The 21131-nt window shown below is 35.9% G+C and overlaps 1 protein-coding gene across 8 annotated transcripts in view; it reads left to right on the forward strand.

Annotated features, from left to right (window-relative positions):
* NFIA (nuclear factor I A) overlaps positions 1 to 21131 on the forward strand; it is a 292392-nt gene that overhangs the window by 24363 nt on the left and 246898 nt on the right. The window contains exon 3 of one of the 8 annotated variants that reach the window (XM_039339046.1): positions 937 to 2620. The exons of the other annotated variants lie outside the window; for them this stretch is intronic. Coding sequence (XP_039194980.1) covers positions 937 to 1052 — 116 coding nt within the window. The 3' untranslated portion in view covers positions 1053 to 2620. Of the gene's footprint in view, positions 1 to 936; positions 2621 to 21131 lie in introns of those variants that run through there. 8 annotated transcript variants of the gene reach the window in all.

A 21131-nucleotide genomic window follows, 5' to 3' on the forward strand; every position in this document is an offset into this window, starting at 1 on the left:
TTACAAATTACATGACATAGGATTATTAGAGGAAATAATTAAACATATGGTTTTCTTCACATTTACCATGTCACGAGTTTGTCATAATGGTGTCCATAAGACTCTGCATGAATTTTGGTCTGAATTAGTCACAGTTAAAATGTGGGATTTTTTTTTAGATAGTGATGATGGTGTTTGTTTTCTGTTCATAGAAAAAGTGAAAGTAAATGACACAAACCTGGATTTGGCTAATTGGTAGGAAAAAAAATAAAATTACTTCATTTAAAAAATAAATGGAAGTAACTAATATTTATTTATTCTGATATATCCCAGCATCCTATCAAATATATGTAGTCTTGAATATACAGTAATTTCTTTAGTGACCGTTTGAAGTTAGGAAAAATGTCTGGTCCTCACACTTGCAGCCAGTCTTCACACTTATGACCTCATACCACCTTCATGATCATGTGATTACAAATCTGGCACTTGGCAACGGGCCATATGATCGCAATATATAACCTTTTTTGCTAGTTTCTGGCAAAAAACATCCATTTGGAAGTTTGTCTAATGACCATGGATTTGTTTAATGACTGATGATTCATTTAATGACCATTGTAAAAATGATCACAAAATTGGGTCCAAATCAACTTATGACTCCATTGACTTACAGTGGAAATTCTGGTACCACTTGCAGTCATAAGTCAAAAGACAATAATGACTATAGTGACATATGTTACTATTCAAGTCTCATTGAAATGCTTATCTCTGAGTCATAATGAAAAGAAAGTTGATGGCTGAAGAACCAAGTTGCCAGGGTTCAGACCAAACCCTGTCCCCAGATAGATGACATTAAAGTTTCATCATACTACTTCACTGTTTATGTACAACAATAGTCATAACACTTGGCTTTGGGGAATAATGCATATATAAATGATCAATAATATATCTACATTTCAGGGAACGTGAGTCAACTGAGGGAGTTTCTACCTATTATTCCAGCAGTTCAACAGGAAGCAAGAAGATGTGGGCATAGAAACTGGTTGTATGGTTTTATTAGTGAAAAAAGTTTCTAATATAAAAAGAACTTCCTGCTTCTCCAGGAATCTATTCATCCTCTCCTGAACAGGAGAATGCCATCAGGAAAAAGAAGAAAGTCTGGCTACCAGTGGAATATTTTTCTAATAGTTTAAAAGAAAACTTTCTTTTCTGAAAAAAGAAAATGTGTGTATTTCCTGTTTTAGAGGCTATAAATTGTTACACAAAAGCTTTCAATGGATATTGAAAATCTATTTTGAAAGAACAGCCCATTGTTTTTCCTGTTCCTTTAGAGCTAGTTTAGGCCTCCAGTTCTGCTTTAGGGCACCATTCTCCTTAAAAAGAAATCCCATATTTTGAAAAACCCAACACATTTGTCTGACAATAATTGCCCATCTGTTTGCCATTTGATAAAACCAGGAAAGATAATAAAGTTTCAGTAACAACAATCCAATAGTTAAACCAGTAGTGTTTCCAGTGGCAATGTACAGCTCTGAAAACTGGACAACTACAATCTTGTATGGTAGCTAGACTGAACTAAGACTCACAATAAATGGCCAGGTGGATTTATTAAGATGGATGGGTTAAACCTGGGTTTTCCTGCTCTGAGTCCAGCACCTAACCACTATACCATGCTGGATCTCTTACCCTGATTGCCTTATCTTATAGAACAATTCTTGACAATTCTTCCCTAAGTTCTGCATTACAGCTCTTCATATTCCTGAAGACAATTAATAAGTCTCTATGGAGTTTTCTCTTAATATGTAGTATAGTTCCTCATAGATTTTTTCTTCCAGGTCCTTTAACATTTTAGTTGCTGGTCTGAAAATGCTGAGTTGCTCTTGATGGTTTGATGGGCAGCATATTATTTTAATAAACAAACATGTATTTTGTCAACGTCCTTCCTAAAATGAAGACACAGTATTCTAGGTATGGTCAGACCAGGATGACAGAAAAGATTGCTGTTCAATATGGGCAGGTTGAATAGTAGGTTGATTAAAGTTAAGTGTTCTTCAATTGGAATAGATGTAACTGCATTACATTATTAATGTTCAATTTGTAGTCTACCAAGATCCCCAGATCCTTTTTGCATGTGGCCCTGCCCAATAGAGTCTGTTCCATCCTTAATTTCTGCCTTGGAATTTTCTTTTTTAAATGAAGAACTGCAGGAGAAGAGGCAGAGCCTGGGGGCAGAGTCAAGAGAGGACTAAGCCCAGAATCATTACATGTCCACACATGCTCCAAATCCAGCCCCCCCCCTTGAGTTTTGTTTACACTTATCTAACGTCAATTTAGTACTGACTATTAGTTGACTAGATTCTTGTTTATAGGCTCAAGCAATAAAACTTTATAGAAACTTAATGTATGGTCCTGATTCTTTGTGCCTGACAAGGACTTTGCATTTGTTTCTGTAGAAATTATTCTTGTTGGATCCTGCCTACTGTTGTAACTTGTCACAGGTTTTTTCCAGCATTTTTCAAATTATTCTCTTCAGTCCTTGTTGCCCCATTACTTGCTGTCTTGTGTGATTGTTCAAGATATAATCAGTAGATGAAAGCATTTTCCTTAATAATAAATAGGTTCTAGTAATGTACCTTTCTGCAAATAAACAGTGTCCAGCTGCATTGTGATCCTCAGTGATGTCATCTTACTCTGTTTCCTCCCTGTGTTTTGTCTCAGAGTGCGTTGCTCCACAATAGCATATTTCCAACCCCCTGCCCTACACCTGGAAATTGATTGCTTTTGTTTTAGATTGGATTCTCTCCAAAATTGCACAGTCTTGGTTGCCAGCCTAGCAGTTCAATATACTAATGCATCAGCTTTAGTGCTTTGACTTTCTGCTCCCTGGTACTTCAAGTTCAAATCAGAAATAGGAATTAAATATGTGACTTTGGAGCAAGATGCTGAGTTTCATTTATGCTAGTTCAAATATTCCTGTTAACCATATAGTTCATATGGCCATAATTTTCACATCAAATAAAATATGGTCCTTTAGCACTAGGAAATTATGTTTTAAAATGCCAGCCTAATAGGTAGCATTAAAAAGCATGAAGTGCTTGGTCTATATGTCTCTATTTTAGTGTTTATTCTCTCGCAACAGTCAATAATTGTACCGTGGAAAATGGAAAATGCCTTAATGAATTATTTGTTCATTAAAGTTTCCTACGAGCCTCCATTTAGTATAAATTGGCAATAGCATAAATGACCATCTAAACATTTATCTCGTTTGCAAAACTCTTGATGTATTTTTTTCATACAATTTGAACAAGTCCTTCTGTCCTAAAGCATTTTTTTAAACAGGGCATAAAGTTCTTGCCAAAATTACTGAAGTATTTCAGCACAATTTTTGAAAAGTAATCTATAATTAAACAAAAGGTGGAAAAGGAAGAAAACAGCCATTTACAATAGTTATAAGTGTGTGACTGGAAGAGAGCATAATGTGTATTCTGGTAACATATTTGTAAAATATCTTGTAAAAAACCATCAAAAAGAGTGCATGTCTTAGGAGCATTATAATTTTAAAACCCACTTGAGGCTTGGATAATTTGTTTTTATTATACAGCAATCCCATCAATTTATTTAAAACTCCAGTGAAAAAAAATACTATCTTTTTATGTGTAATCTATTTTGTACTGAGAGACCTTTAATGCTACTTAGTAGACAATAATTTTGGGGGGGGGGATGTACAGTGAAGTAATATTGTAGTTCATATTTGTCTGCATACCTCCAATACATCAGTCATAATCAAAAGTTCTAAAATGATAGAGAGAAGGGAGAATCCATCCTCTTTGACCATCTTATTACATCTAGAGAAGGCTACCACTGTCATCATTTTATTGAAAGTAGTCCGAAAGCAGTTTAACAATTGGGCATTCCTGGTACAGAAACAGCTTTGAATCCATTAGATCTGAAGCCCTGACCTTCTCCAGTGAAAGTCCCAAATGAGTTTCACCCATGCAAGAATTTCTCTGTCATTTCAATGGGGTGGGGTATTCTGAAGGGAACAAAAGATGAAAAATCATGCCCTTATTCTCCATCCTGGCTACTTATGTCCATCCAAGGTTTGGAGTTATAGCTTGGTTCATGAGAAGCATTACAAATTAAAGTAGTGGGTTCTCTGATTTGATTTTCATAGGGATGGTTTATGGATGTTTATTCTGAATCACATTTTTTTCATTTTTTTGTCACTGATAAAGGCAATAGTTATTGTAAATCAAAAGAATGTTAGATACATGTTGGAGGAATAGTGGGTGTCTCTTAAAATATTCCCAAAGTTGAGTAAGCTATTGACTAATGGCACTGTCAGATTTCTTCTGGCCTAGAGTAGAATTGGAAGCCTTGTAAGCAGTGATTCAAGATGTAGGTCCTTGATAAGTTATGTTTATAGAATGAACTAGAAGAAATCCAAGAACTGCCAAGTATAAAATGCAAATATTATTTATTGTAAAAATATCTTTCTCCTGTCCATGTGGTATTGTTATTGCCATTGACCAGTGAGATCTCAAACTACCTGCTTCTGCTATATGGATATTAATGATATAAGAATAAGTATAATATAAGTGTTGATTCTAGAATAGTGGTCAAAGGAATTAAATTTTGAATCAAAAGCATTTCTGCATGGAATTTTGGCACTATTTCAACAGTAATTCTGCATCTCTAGATTTGCCACACTTGCATTTTTGTTGGCAATCACGATAGGTAGGTAGGTAGGTAGGTAGGTAGGTAGGTAGATAGATAGATAGATAGATAGATAGATAGATATACATATATGTATATGTATACATATGTTTGTGTATATGTGTTTTTATGTATGTATATACATAAAACATATGTACACACACATAGACACACACAAACACACACACATATATACATATACATTTAAATCTGTTTGAATGCCAGAAATCTGTTTCAGTAAATGATGTTTTTCCCTGCTAATGGAAATAGAATGTTGAGGAAAATAGACTGGATTGCTTGTTCAGTTCAAGATATTTGGGATACCTCAGTTCCTCTTAGATGATATCACACAACTTTGATGTTTATTGCAAACAGTAAAGAGGGTGGGAGGAAAAAGCTATATGGACATTAATGATATAAGAATACGTATAATATAAATGTTGATTATAGAGTCTGGCATAGTGGTCAAAGGAATTAAACTTTGAATCAGGAGATTTGACTTTAAGCTCCATCATAAGTACAAGGTGGGTGACCTTGGGCCAGGCAAACTACTTCTGAAAATCTTGCGAAGAAAACTGCAGGGACTAGTCCAGGCAGTTGCCAGGAGTCAAGACTGACTCAAAGGAACTCAGCCCAATTTTGATTAACTGCTTACATGCATTGATGAACACAAATAACACATATATAACATTTTAGGATATGAAGGCAATTTAGTAAGGCTCGCTTCTCTTTCAGAATGAAGCATGGAACTAAATTTCAAATATTTATCCGGAAAAAGGATTTTCATTCTGTTATTAGTGTAAAAGTATTTCTAATTAAGCATGGAAAGTAATTGAATCTAATCTTTTCATACCCCAAAGTTTTTAGATTAGAAATGACATTTATCAGCTAATTTTTCTTTAAAATGATTTTGTTACGTTATATAATAAATTAAAATCCCCTGAAAGAAAGATGAAACATTATGGCTTTAAGTACAACACAGATAGCAGTTAATATTCTGATAGTGGAATGCAGTTTAAGGACATTCTTTAGTTGAAGAGAGAGAGGGAGAGGGGAAGATTCCATTACATTCAGCACAGTATGAGACTAAGTCAAAGTAGTTTCACTAATTAAATTCAATTGCCATCCATTAGACCAATGGAATGAGATGAATCTACTATACAGCTGACACAGCACAGGTATGCAATTTGGTTAAATGGCTATTTCTAAACTGCCACACATATTTCTTTGCTTGCTCCTTTTTTTAAGAGTTAGAATTTCTGCATGCATGGTGCCTATGTGTCTTAAAAAAAAAAAAAAACAAATCAGAAGCCTGCTGAAGGGCAAAGATATCAGTTTAAATTATTGGTCCCTAAGGAATACATGATAGTGGTGAATCAGTTTGAAAATGTGTGCCGATTTAAGTTTAAAATGAGTGGAGTCAGTGGAAGAGAGACATAAGGTTTGGGCCCTACTGGCTGTTTCTCTTTGGGCCATTAAGTAACGATGATTTATTTATCAAAGGACCAGAATCCATTTTTAAACCTGCTGGAAGCAAGTGCTGTTTTGTTTAACAATTCAGGATTATTTAGGTTTGTGTATAATTAAAAGTAATGCGATTTTAAATTCGGATGGTAGCTTTTTTGGCTTAATTTGCTGGATTAGGACACTCAGCCTGCCAGTAGAAGAATTTTTTATAATTGCCTATACTGACTTGGCAAAGACAAAGTTAGGTGACCAGGAAGCCTATAATGCTTCTGAGTGCAGAATCGCTGGTCCTACCAAGTTGAAATGGGCTAAAACTAGACATTGGGGAATTACACTTCAGGAGGAATAACAGAATAGTATTTTGCACTGAGTTAAGAAATATTGATATCCTTGAACTGCTTTACATCCCTAAACTCATGAGGTAATATATAGACATCAGAGTTGACTCTGTTGTAAATGCCAGTTGCTTACAACATAGTGCAGAGAGCAAGCCAATAAAGCCCTCACGGGGAGCAATTGTTGATTCCCATGTGAAGTTAGACATGACAAAATCCAAACGTATCTACTTGGCTTTACCTCAAACAGACATTTGTTGGAAGGAATGCTGTACAATTAAATCTACAATATGGGCATGTAATTGTCTTTTTTTAGGGCTCAGCAAAAGCTGCAGTGCAAAAGTAGAAGTCTTACAGTTGAGAAAGCGGAACCATCAGCCAACATTATTCATTGAAGGATGTCATTACTTCACAGTGATTTTTCTTCTAGACTTTTCTTGAAGGCATTTGATAAAGTAGATCACAACCTACTACTTGACAAGATATAAAAATGTGGGTTAGACAGCATCATCACCAGATGGATTCATAGCTGGCTGACCGGCCGTACCCAGCATGTGGTCCTGAATGGAACCGCATCTACATGGAGGGAAGTGTGTAGTGGGGTACCCCAGGGCTCTGTTCTTAGCCCAGTGCTCTTCAACATCTTCATCAACGATTTGGATGAGGGGATAGATGGAGAACTCATCAAATTTGCAGATGATACCAAGCTGGCAAGAATAGCTAACACTCCAGAACATAGGCTTAAGATACAGGAGGATCTGGACAGACTTGAATACTGGGTGCTATCTAACAAAATGAAATTCAATGGTGAAAAAAGTAAGGTTTTACATTTAGGCAAGAAAAACCAAATGTACAGGTATAGTATAGGTGGTTCCTTGCTCAATAATAGTAACTGTGAGAGGGATCTCGGAGTCCTAGTGGACAATCACTTAAATATGAGCCAGCAGTGTTCTGTAGCTGCCAAAAAAGCCAAAACAGTGCTGGGCTGCATTAACAGAGGGATAGAATCAAGATCACATGAAGTGTTAATACCACTTTATAATTCCTTGGTAAGGTCACACTTGGAATACTGCATCCAGTTTTGGTCACCACGATGTAAAAAAGATGTTGAGAATGTATATCTCCATTGACAAAAAATTCTTTGAATAGCTGTTTTTGGCATAGCTCCACATGGGTATCCTGTTTCCTTAGTGATTGATTCCCCATTTCGTTCAGGCATCAGAGGCTCTCGGCCACTACAATAAGGCCCATTGTAGAGATGTACTTCATTGGAGTCCTTCTATATATCTAAATATATTACAGTAGCCAAAATCATTGCTTATATGAAATAAAATCAGTGAAATATGAAAGGCAGTATGATTTTTTTTTCCTTAAATGCAGAATAGCAGGCCTATATCCTTGTTTCCTGACCAAAAAAATGCACATATAAATGTTTGGATGGATACGGAATAAAGGAAGGAGAAATTTGTGACTATTAGTGTTTCTTTGTAGAAGTCCATTTACCTTTGATATTTCTAATGCTAAATACATTTTTTTGAAAATTCTGTTAGTGAACTCATTACATGATGTATATTTTCAACTATGGGGGCATAGAATTGTAACTTCAGTGTAATTAATTAAGTTCTTTCAGCATAAAAACAAAGCTCGTTTAAGGAGTAGGGTGTTAGTATATTAACATCTCCCAAATTGACAGAGTATATTATTTCAAAGTGTTTCTATCTAAAGAAAAGTAGGTGCTCTTTTAAGGTTTAGATAATATTCGTTGTTCTATCCAAATAAAAAACTCTGTCTAGAGATTGATATATTCATAATAGTTTGGGTTCTTGAAATAGGTGTTTAGTGATGTTACAAATTAAATTGGATATTGCTAATTAATTAATTCTAATATTGCACCTTTGAATTGATTTTAAAATTATGAACTATATGTTGTTGTATTTCCAATAAAAATTTGCTTCCTGCTAATTTTGATCAGACATTGCAAGTTTTTAGGAAAGATGGTTTTGAATTTATAATTAAGACACTGAGGCTGCTTATGCATCATTTCATATACATGGTTAACATACAAGTATACAGTATTAATTTGTTCCTTACATGTCACTGAAGACTTAAGTACTATACTATCTACAAAATTGGATGGGAAACATGTGGCCCTGTAGCTATTTCTGAGCTACAACTCAACCCAAAGTAAAGTTTGGAGAATGTTGTTTTGTGTTACAATTTCCCACTTCGGCATGAAGGACATAATGCAAATGATTGAATAACTAAGCCATTACTTTACTTAGGACTGATTATGTGCCATCAAGTTGATGTCAACCCTTTGAAAATTAGAGATATAATGTATTCAATCCTCAGTTTATGTATCTTTTTAGACATAGTTCATATGTCTAAAGTACTAACCACCATTAGTACTTCATGTACTCTAATCCTGTGTGCAATGTATTATAGCAATGGTGGTTAATACCACCATTTGTATTTGTATACAGGATTATAGTAGGATGAAAAGAGATAATGCTTCCATTGAGTAGAATTTTTTCATAGAAGAATTTTCGTCTACACAATTTCCCCGTTTCTTGGAGTGCTGAAGGAAAATTACCATCTGTGTCTTACTATTAATGTGAATGGGGAACTATGCATGAATCTCATGTGCTTTCAAAGCCAAATGTTTGTAGAAGATAAATCTAATGTAAAGCTCTGATGATCATTAGGGCATCTGCTTCAGCAATGTTCTATCTTATGTTTAGATTTTGACTTTACAACTGAAAAAACTAATCTCTTTCAGTTACCATATTTTCACCAAATATAAAATATCCTTTTGATTTCAAAGATGGGTTCTTGGGGAAAAGGCACAATCTTCCTTTGTATTATTTGGAGAATGACTGTGGGGAAAAAAAATAAATTAATATGAACCACCTTCAGATTCTTTTCAATGACAGAAAATGCACAATTGGCTAAGAGCTCCAGTGCCGATGGCCACCTGGTATTCAGAGATGCATTTCCCCTCTAACAGTCTGAAAACTCATTAGAAGTAAAGTCTGGATTATAACTATTTATGAGTTTTGCATAGTGTAAAACACGCAAATTTAAAGATGATATCCTAAGCTGAAAATTAATGCTGCGAATTATGTGCATTACGTGTAATGCTTTTTAACTGTCTGTCCAGCTGTTTGGGCACAGCACAATTTCAAAGGCAGAAACAGGAAAGCAGAAGATGAAACATCATACAAATGTTAATTATTTCAAGAGTTGCAGTGGTCAAACTATTGAGTTAAGAGGGTATAGATTCTGTTCAGATCTAACTAAACTATGAATTTTATTGGATTATTTTGGACCAATTCATCTCTCACAGCTCTAAATAAATAAAATAAAATGAGCTTTGCATGTTTTTGTATCCATTTACAATCTATGCCATGAGCTCCTGGAAGAAAGGTAGGATGTAAATGCAGTAAGCAAGGGAAATATATAATATTTGAGTGATGGCATCAGTATGATAGCAGCTGGGAGAATGTACATACATAGTTGTGCAAAATACTTTCTTAGTTGTAGTAATATTTTGATGGTGACATAAAGAATGCCGAAGTTTGCAGTGGAGAATGAAAGTAAGAAAAAGTGGTATAGCAGACTTCTAGTCATAATTAAAGATTAGTGCCCAAGACTGCTGAAAATAAGCAAGTTGGGAGAAAACGAGAATCTCATTTATGTTAGTTACCATCTGTATCTGTGATGTGTGCAACAGTTCAGCAATCGAATAAATTGATTTTTGGAATAATTATAGATCAAAGACAAATGTAGTTGTTTAGGGAGGTTTTCTATTATTCTATTTTATTTACACGTTGTCATACATTCTGGAGCTGATTCCACTCAAGTGCTCTGCAAGCAGCACAGAATGTCCAGATCGATTCTTCAGGATTTTCAATATAAAGAACCATTGCGTACTTGGATTATTAATTCCTCTTAAATAAAAATGAGTATCATTGATCAAGAGAATTGAATTAAATACACAACCAAAGAAAGCACTACGAAGTTAAGTGATATGCTCTAAACTGTTTTAGGATGGACAGATACTGTGTGTCCTGTCCTAGGAGCAAATGTAAAACAGTGCATCTTACAATCATATTAATCAAGAAAATTGTCATTCTAGAGCATTTCTCATCTTTATTTGGCATACATTTGTTCATTTAAGTAATTAGACTAATGGAAATAGCTCTTTTTGATATTTAATTAATGGCAAGTGGTTTTTAAAACATTCACCCAAAACTATGATACTCAAGGACTTCAATATCCTGACTCATAGTACTTCGTCAGAAGCTTGCCAGTTGTCTTTACTTTAGGCTTAATTACACATAAAAACATCTCCATGCAGGAACATTTTTATTACCTCATTGGATTTTAGAGAACTCTGCTTTTAAGTGTTTATAATGGTTTGAAAGAACAGGAGTTACAGATACCTCAAAAATAAAAATTCTTCAATCTGAAGAATCAAGTTTTTCTCAGAAATAATCCTTATCATCTGATTCAGTTGCCAGTCTTTGCTGACTGATTCTCATTATCTTGAATCATTGATTACCTACAGATCTCAGTCATTTTTCTCTTGTTCCCCAAAATTCACTTATCTGATAATGTGTCCCTGGCACAAAATATTTTTCATTCCAAGGCAAAGTCCAAATTATAATCTTTCATTGTATTGGACTGCCAAACCAGTCTCTAAATTTTCTTCTTTGTAATACAACAGTCCTTAATGTATTTATAAAACCTATAAAGGTAGTTCTCGACTTACAATCCACAACCAAGCCCAAAATTTCTGTTGCTAAGTGAGACAGTTGTTAATGAGTTTAACCCATTTTACAGTCTTTCTTGTGACAGTTATTAAGTGAATCACTGCAGTTGTTCAATTAATAACATGGTTGTTAAGTGAATCTGGCTTCCCCATTGACTTAGCTTTTCAGAAGATCGCAAAAGTTGATCACATGACCCCAGGACACTGCATCTGTCCTATATATATGAGCCAGTTGCTACGTGTCCGAATTTTGATCACGTGACCATGGGGATGCTGCAACGGTCATAAGTGAAAAACGTAATAAGCCACTTTTTTCAGTGCCATTATAACTTTGAATGGTCACTAATTGTTGAAAGTTGAGGACTACCTGTAGAATGCAGTGCAGGCTGTTTCTGGATAGAGCTGCAAAACCTGACTTTTCCTGTTGGAAGGATAGGAAATCTTATATGAAGAGAGAGAAGACAGAAAACCGTCAATTAAATGGAAGCAGAAGAAAGAAAAAGGACAGGAAAGAACATAGACCAGGTGATAAAACAGATTATATTGCTGTTACTCACAAGTAAGTAATAATAATAATAATAATTACTTACTTGTGAGTAACAGCAATATAATCTGTTTTATCTCCTGGTCTATGGAACGCTCTTCTTTTGGAATATATACTATACATATATATATCTAGTCTTACTATTATATTTTTAAAGCACCTTGAAGATCCAGATTTTTCCCTTTTCTGCCTTTGAATGCAGCTTCAACTACTTTTAATAAATTAAAATTTTAAGTTTTTTATGTTTTAATTTTTGAGATACTTGTATTAGAATTTTATGATGATGCCATAGTAGTAAATAACAGAAGAAACAACGAGAAAAAAATAAGATTAAAAAAGCATAATGTAAAACCGAATTCTGAGATGAGTGCCCATGAAAAGGTCAGAGATGGGGAAAAGGAGAACTCATAAAATATGAGTAGAGATTTTGTCATATGGGTTCACTATTGTTGATTGACAAGGCAGTTGAAGTACTTTTTCCCTGCTGAGAAAATATTAACCAGAAAATATTAAAATCAAGAATGATTTCCATGTTACATTAAGTACTCCTGCTATTTATTGTTTACTAGAAAACAATCCCTATACACCAGTGGTTCTTAACCTGGGTGATATTGCCCCCCAGGGGGCAATTTCATTTTTCAGGGGGGCGATGGAACAAAAGGGGGCAACGCGGGGCGAAGGAACGAAAAGGGGGCGATACTGGGGTGATGGAGCGAGAAGTTTTGGGGATACTTTTGAGACTTTTTCGTACACTGAATCGCTGTGTATCTGTCATACAAAAACATCAGATCGCTCGCTATTAGTGGATTGAATTGTGTTTTCAAATGTTCCTCCAGCTAGCTTCAGTACAGAACGCCGTACATATGTGAATAAGCATCGCTTATCTTCATGCGCATTGCGCAGCAGCCTCTACCCACACAGTGGCCCGCCATTAGCCAGAATATGGGAGATATGGGAAAAAGACTGGAAATAAATTATTTGCATTGATATGTCCTGATGACAATTTTAAAGAAAACAAAAAAAGGGTTTGCATAAATTGAAAAATTATTTCCTAGGTTGTGATTGAGAGGTTATGTTGGAGGGGGGCGATGACAACTTCCTCATCGGCTCAAGGGGGGAGATTTGTTCAAAAAGGTTAAGAACCACTGCTATACACTATGGTCACATTCCTACTGATGTCATCATATGCTGAGAGAGGGTTTAATCCTTTTCTTAGAAGTTAGCCATTCAAAGTGCAGGTACAAAAAAATGTTTCTTTGACTTACCCATACCCATACATACTAGCTCTTTCCACATTTAACTTCTCTGTTGTCACAATCAACTTAGTTGTTATCCCATACATTTACGTCTACCTATATACTATTACAACTCTCGCTATCATGCCCTTTCATTTGCTGAAATGATGCATCGTGGAGTAACAATTTTTGAACCAAGGCGCCTCAAATGTGCTAACTGACCCAGCATGTTCAAAATCCAGTACCCATGATTCTCAAAGAAATGAATGTCAGGAAAGTTGTGGCTGTTTCAGTGCAACTGGCAGCTTGGCTGCTGCTGCGGTCATGTTTTCAATTTTCTGTGACAGTTTCCCAGCCAGTCATAATCCCTTGCTTCCTTTCCCACCCATCAGCAGCCACTTACCTGCCTGCTGGAAAAGTGAGGGGAAGGAGGGAGGGAAGGAAGGAAGGAAAGAAGATTTCTTATGCTTCCTATCAGCTTTTCACAAGGAAACTCAACAGCAGGATTGCTTTCCTCATAGTTGGCACCTTTTTTGGTGCAAACCAAACAGAAAAGTGGTAGGCAATTTCACTGATCAGCCAAAGAGGAGGAGGAGGAGAAGGAGGAGACTTCACCAGAGCTCTGCTGAGTGTCATGAAAGGAAGGGTATATTATATGTGCAAAGAAGAATTAGCAATGGACTGTGGGCTTTTATTATTCTGAGATAGATAGATAGATAGATAGATAGATAGATAGATAGATAGATAGATAGATAGATAGATAGATCGTCTCATAGAGGCTAAATGAATGATAATAAATACATAAAATACTCTTGCTTTTTCAACTGTATCACCTCAGAAAGTATTAATTAATTTAAATGCTGTCTCTTTCAAAACAACTGGAACTTGACATTATCAATGAAATATCGACAATCCAAATAAATATAGCTTTAGATTATTCTGTAATCAGCATATTGTGAAGTTGCAATTTTTTGTTTCTTTTTATTTTGTATTTTTTATCATGTAAAAAACAAAGGGAAAAAACTTCAAGCCATCTGTATGATCATTAACACTTATGAGAAGAACTTCTTGATGTATAAGTACTGTGTTTGATCATGTTTGTTTGAAATTTTAAAGACTGGAATCTGATATTTTGATGTTCATTCTAAATTCAATGTTTAAAAGGGGAATCTGGGTAGGGAAAATTAATATTTGATCATAAACAATATATTTGTTGAAATTTCTCTTAGTAATAAATTTGTATTTTTCATTTTCTTTAATTATAAACAACTCTATACTGTGCAAAACATTGAAAAATGAAACTTTATAGTGTTAATCTGAGCCAAGCTCCTCAAAGGGTTAAAGCAGCCACGTTGGCTTTAAGGACTTTCCTGGTTTGCACATGTCCTTCTTTGTCTAAAGCAGTGGTTTTTAATGCCGCAACCCCCAACCGGTCGTAAGTCGAGGACTACTAAACTGGTTGTAAGTCGAGGACTACTCAACTGGTGCAGCACCGTTTGCAGAATGGGACTTTTGGCGGGCTCAGCAGGGCAGAGACAGCCTGGACAATTCCTATTGGCTTTGAAAGCCAATAGAATTAGACTCTATTCAAGAGAGTCTATTCTATTGGCTTTCAAAAGCCAATAGAATAAAAGGGAGTAGCACGGCTAAGGAAAAGGGGAAAAAAATGGCGGACTGCGTTGTTTGGCGACCCCCGTGAAATGGTCGTTCGACCCCAAATGGGGTCCTGACCCACAGGTTGAGAACCACTGGTCTAAAGTCATCATCTAGATCAGGGGTGTCAAACTTGCAATGTCACATGTGTCGCAATGTATCACGACTTTTTTTCCATTGCTAGCAATGGGTGGGCGTGGTTTTGCTATGATGCATCTGGCCCACGGGCCAGCAGTTTGACACCCCTGATCTAGACTAATACAACATAGAACAAAGATGAGACTGGGATAGCATTTTTTTTCATCCAGGTGCAGTAATTTAGACCACAAAAACCCAGCATTCTAAGGTGACAGAAACTTGCTGTTTTTTGCAATTCCTGTTATGTCTTTGTCCCCTGGAGCCTTACTAGAACACAGTTCATATGAATACTGCGTGATGGCTATTTGGCTTAACATGCAGGGTGATTTCATTTTGGAAACCATAAAATATGACATAGTATGTTTAGTGAGTAGAAATAGTTCTGACAGTTAAGCAAAACAGATTTACTTTTCTCCCAGGATGGGATAGCATGAAATACCTAGCATTACTTTCCATATCCCATCTGCCTTTTGGCCAGGGTAAATCTGCAAATGCCTGGGTTATGTGAAAAGGAAAAAAAAGGCCATGGATGGAGTTACATCACTTGGAGTGTGTCACATAAATCTCTTGGATGTCTTTAGTGTTCACACATCACTTGATTCCTTTCAGGATGAGGAGATGTAATGAATTTTGCTAAATAGACTTCAGCTGAATAGATATCATGCTGGTTTGGACAATATATACAACAGATAACCCAGGAAATGCTTGGTTTGGTGAATGGTATGCAAAAGCAAGTTGGTGATTTGTAGGAAGACAAAAAGAAAGTTAATGCTACTCCCTTTTGCATGGGGAGAAAATAGTGCTTTTTTGTGTCTTGATTTCATTTCCTCTGCTCATACATTTTTAGTGAATAAAAAATGTGTGGAAAACGTGATGTTTTCATGTACCATGCACTCATGAACCTTTTTGTTTATGTGCAGTATCTTTGTACAGAATGTTGCGTTGATTGGGGTTTTGCATCCATCCTTCGTTGCTAAATGGAAACATTCTGTTGTACAGTTCATTCTTTGTACATATTTCCTAATGTTTCCATATAGCCTGCATGTGCAAAAAATACTTAAATTACAGAAAAAAATGTCAAACATATGTAAAATACGAGAAGATTAGTAGTAATAAGAATGAATTAATTGTGGCTATGGCAGTCAAGACATCGTAAAGACCATATTTTTAGAGTTTTAGGCAAATCCACATGTCTCTCAGAGTTTGCTATAGATTTATGTTAATGTGGCTAATTAAATTATACAACCTATTTAGTCCTACAAAATGGATAAAAGCAGGCTGACATCCAGGAAGTTATAAGAGCACTACGGATTTTTAATACTAATGCTAATCATTGTGCATCATGAATCTTCTCTGTCTAATATGAGTTGATGGGGGGGGAGATGGTACTGATGTTTGATGTGCAAATAATCTTGCTAAAAACATCTTTATAATAAAATTTCAAAATACACATCATTGCAATTGGATATTGTATCTTATGTATTTTCTTTAAAAAAACTGAAGCTATTTTCCAAGCTGCTGGCTAATGAAAGTAAACAGTTGCCCATAGACCTGTGAACAAATATATTCCCATTTCTCAGTAGGAAATTAAACTCCTGTGTTTGTACTGTACATGTAGTGGCTCTTTTTTTTTTTTTTGCATAGCTAAAGAAAGGCTGAGCGCCAAAGAATTGAGGCCTTTGAACTATGGTGCTGGAGAAGACTCCTGCGAGTCCCTTGGACTGCAAGGCGTTCAAACCGGTCAGTCCTAGAAGAGATCAATCCCGACTGCTCTTTAGAAGGCCAGATCCTGAAGTTGAAACTCAAATACTTTGGCCACCTACTGAGAAGGAAGGACTCACTGGAGAAGGGCCTAATGCTGGGAAAGATTGAGGGCAATAGAAGAAGGGGACGACAGAGAATGAGATGGCTGGATGGAATCACTGAGTAGGTGTGAATTTAAATGGACTCCAGAAGATGGTAGAGGACAGGAAGACCTGGAGGAACGTTGTCCATGGGGTCGCGATGGGTCGGACACGACTTCGCAGTTAACAACAACAACAACAATTGAAAATTTATGCTGTATTTTTCAGGATTAAAAATTATCCTATTTCTGCTGTAGGTGTTATTTCAAAATTCTTCCTTTTCCTTTAAAAAAATGGCCAAGAAAATCTATATGCTATAATTCCTGTAATTATTTTTTCCTACAGTGAATACATTGTTGCTTCTAAATCTTTCCAGAGAGCCTTGATAATAAATCAATTTCATAGAGAATACTATCAGTCTCGTGTAATTTTTCATTTTAAAAAGAAAAAAAAAACCTAAGGGTTTATTGCTTGCCTGGTTTAAATCAAAGTTACAAAAGTCTTGCATGGATGTGGCTGGGTTCAAGTGAGGCTACTTTGAATGCTTTACCAAGCAATTAAATATAGGTGACGGAAATGCTACTTTGCTAATTTGAGCGGAATGTTTAAAACAAAGTGCTACTGTTTAATCTGAGCACATGACGAGCAAATGAATGTTTGAATGAAATGACATAATTGTTGGTTAGTCTGTATAATTTAGAGGGGAACGTGGCTCAGCACAAGTTTCAGTTCTTGAACACTGGGAAGAAATTTTATTTCAGAGGAGGAATTTTCTTTTGAGAACAAGTAGCACAGTTATTTTTCACTTACATTTATTAACTTTCAAATATACAAGCATATCTTTACTCATACTGAGTACCTCTTGCTTAAAGAGCATTCTTTTTAAGGTGTTTTCATAGCATCTCACATTTAGTCTGTAGACCCTTCCCCTTACTTACTTGGGAATCACCCTCATTGATCTCATTGAAATAGATGTAAAGACTATAGAATTTTCTTCTAACATCTTAGTTTTAAATATAATACACAAGGATAACAGTATAAGCCTGACAGTCCATCTGGAAAATTAGAACACGAGACAGAGAAAATACATGAACTATAACTACTGTAATATTTATATTTGTATGTTTGTGTGTGTGTACATGTGCATATACCATACATAGGATCTTACCATAAGTAGTTCCTGATGTACCACCACAATTGAGTCCAAAATTTCTGTTGGTAAGGAAGACAGTTGTAAAGTGAGTTTTGCCCCATTTTATGATCTTTCTTGCCACAGTTAAGTGGAACACTGCAGTTTTTGGTTAGTGCAGTTTTTGGTTAGTAACATAGTTGTTAAGTGAATCTGGCTTTTCCATTTGTCAGAAGGTCGCAAAAGGTGATCCCATGACCCCAGGAGACTGCAATTTCGAATGATTACTAAATGGACACTTACGACAATGGTTGTAAGTTGAGGATTACCCGTACTGTGTTTTCATTGTGTTCAGCAGTCAGAATTCTTTCTGGTAATCTGGTAGATAGGCAGCTGTATAAATTGTTGAATAAAATGTCCAGGTTTTTTTTCTTCCTGGACTATATCCATTTTCTTGGCTATTTGGAAGTAGTTCCAGTAAATACAGTTGAGAAAATTTTCCTCTTGACAAAATTAATAAAGGATTGTAGCAGATACAAAGTGGCTTTTCGTCTTCATCCATACAGTGTATATATATTTTTAGCTCTACCAATACAGTGTCCATCAGGAATGTGCATCGTTATTGGATTAAATCTTTTGATTCATTAATTTTGGGCCAGATCCAGTTAACTATAAGCCTGGCTCAGTCCCATCAGTCTTACTTGAAATAAATTAAGAACATGCATTATTCTGAAACTTATGATAGTTAAAAAGTTCAGTTTTCATTGCTTTACGACAGATGGTTTTAAGACAGTGATGGCAAACCTTTTAGAGACCGAGTGCCCAAACTGCAACCCAAAACCCACTTATGCATCATCGGGTGCCAGGTGGATGTGACCCATTGGGTGGGTGTGGCTGCGATGGTAACAGCAGACTGGCTGGGACTAAAAAGTTCAATCAATCAATTCCAACTTTGCAAGATCTTTTTTTTCCCTTGAGAAGTTGAAATTGACTGATTGATTGAACCTTTTTTTTTTCTACATAGCAGCGGAGGCCTAAAGCGAAAAGGTTTTATAAAACCCAGCGACAGCGTGTGTGCCCACAGAGAGGGCTCTGAGTGCCACCTCTGGCACCCGTGCCATAGGTTCACCACCACTGTTTTAAGACATTAGTTGGTTAAGATCAGCATTCCTATTTGGGGGACGTAAATACCATATTTTCCGGCATATAAGACGACTAAGCGTATAAGACGACCCCCCAACTTCGGAGAAGATTTTCATGGTTTAGAAAGACGTCTTATATGCCAGAAAATACAGTACATTCTTAGAAGATTTTAAGTTTCTGGCTTAGCACCTTTTCTAAGATATACTGTATTGAGGAAATAAATCTTTTAACTTAAGAGCAAGAAGTACTACTAGCATTTTGCTGTACTTATGCATTACTGGATATGTCTTTGTGTAATCTCCCGTATAATATCTTACAATTACTATTTTTGAGCCAAACACTTATTTAAAAAAGACAGCCATTATCAATTAGAAAAAAATAATTTGCAAAAACTGATTAGAATTCATATGTACACATGGAGGTGGTATTTTTATGCATATTTGTGCACACACATATATGTACACATACCCTGATTTTAATGATTGTACATAAGAAATTGTGGAGATAGCAGAAAAAAATTACATTTTACTGAAGTAATGGCAGTAACTTAAATTATCTTTAAGATCTGGTCCGTATGATAGAACTTAAAACTTTTGGAAAAATGCAGGAATGAACTGAAGGGGAAATATGGATTGCAGGGATCTTAATAAATAAATAGGGCTACACCTCTGGAATGTGTACTTTAGTTATATGCTGACTTTAGTTAATATGCTCAATCTTTCCGATTAATACATACAGGGAGGCTAAATGTAAAAGAAATAGTTTCTGAAATGCATTTTTTAAATGTTACCTGCATATTAGAAGATTAGTATACATAATCGTGTGCAATAGACTAATAGATACATTTTCATTTTTTAAAGTTGCAAATGTTTAAGGCCTCTATGCCAGAGCATCTGACCTCTTCATAATAATTAAAGTGGGCTTCTCCATATGCAATAAATAACAAGCCATCCTCTTGGGCAGCTAGTAATATGCTTGCTCCATCTATCTATTTCCTTTTTGCTGTCTCATACATTTTAAATAAATGGACTTAGAAGCCTGTCCTAAGTTATGGGTGTCTTTTCAGTAGGTCATTACACAAAATGAGAGTATGGTTAATCCTTTTATTTCTTCCCCCTTTCATGACTCCTGTTTCATTCAAAGGAAAACATATATATTTTCTTTTGCTTCATTATTTTAATAGAACTAATCAATTGTTGTTTCTCAGTTGACCTTTTTGTTGTTGGTTTTTTTGGGTTTTTTTTTTTTTTTTGGCCATGTAGCTTCTCTTTGAAAGGAAGTCTGGAATGGGGGAAGCTTCTTCTTGTACTCTAGGGAAGAAGATACTTAATGACTAGAAAATGAAAGAGAATTTACTTGGGAAAACTGTGGAATTAAAGTTCCAGATGAAACATGCACCAATGATGCATAACATTTTTGTTAATTGGGTCTTAACAGGTTTCTGACTCAAGCTGCAGTCATTTTAGAAATGGGTCACACTAGGAAGTGCCAGCAGGGCATCCCTACAACTTACCAGAACATTTGACTTGCAGTAAAGCAGCATCTACAGTTGAACTTATCTTGTTGTGTAATAAATCTGTTTACTTCAGTGCAGTTATAACAGCATGTACCCATTTGATGAGCTTGTTGTGTGTTTACAGTTGGAAAACCCATCCTTTGGGGTGTTTGGCCTTAACGATTACTATGTCTGGAGATAGCATCTGTGGATAGCTTCAGCTTACAATGAATGGCAATAGCCAAAAATCCAGGCCATATCTAAACCATTTAGATAACAAGGCTGGATAAATGGGAATCAAGGACATTGTGGCATTATGAGTGCCCTCAATAATCAAGTGATCCAAATTAACAACAGGAGGAATTGGAGAATTGCATTGCACCAACCCTATTTGATATATCGAAGTAAGCCAGTTTGGTCTAGAGCAGCGGTTCTCAACGTTTGTGTGACGGCGACCCCTGTCACACAAATGTTCTGCGCATGCGCGGCGCCGCCCCCTGAGGGGAGAAAATGGCAGATCGCCTTCTTTGGCGACCCCCGAAAAATGGTCGATCGACCCCAAATGGGGTTGCGACCCATAGGTTGAGAACCGCTGGTCTAGAGGTTAAGGGATCAGGCTAGAAACCAGGGGATTGTGAGTTCTAGTACCACTTTAGTTATGAGAGCTGGCATGGGTGACTTT

The sequence above is a fragment of the Crotalus tigris genome, unplaced genomic scaffold (assembly GCF_016545835.1).
Source record: "Crotalus tigris isolate CLP2741 ecotype Arizona unplaced genomic scaffold, ASM1654583v1 scf7180000017729.2337069, whole genome shotgun sequence".
Classification (NCBI taxonomy): domain Eukaryota; kingdom Metazoa; phylum Chordata; class Lepidosauria; order Squamata; family Viperidae; genus Crotalus; species Crotalus tigris.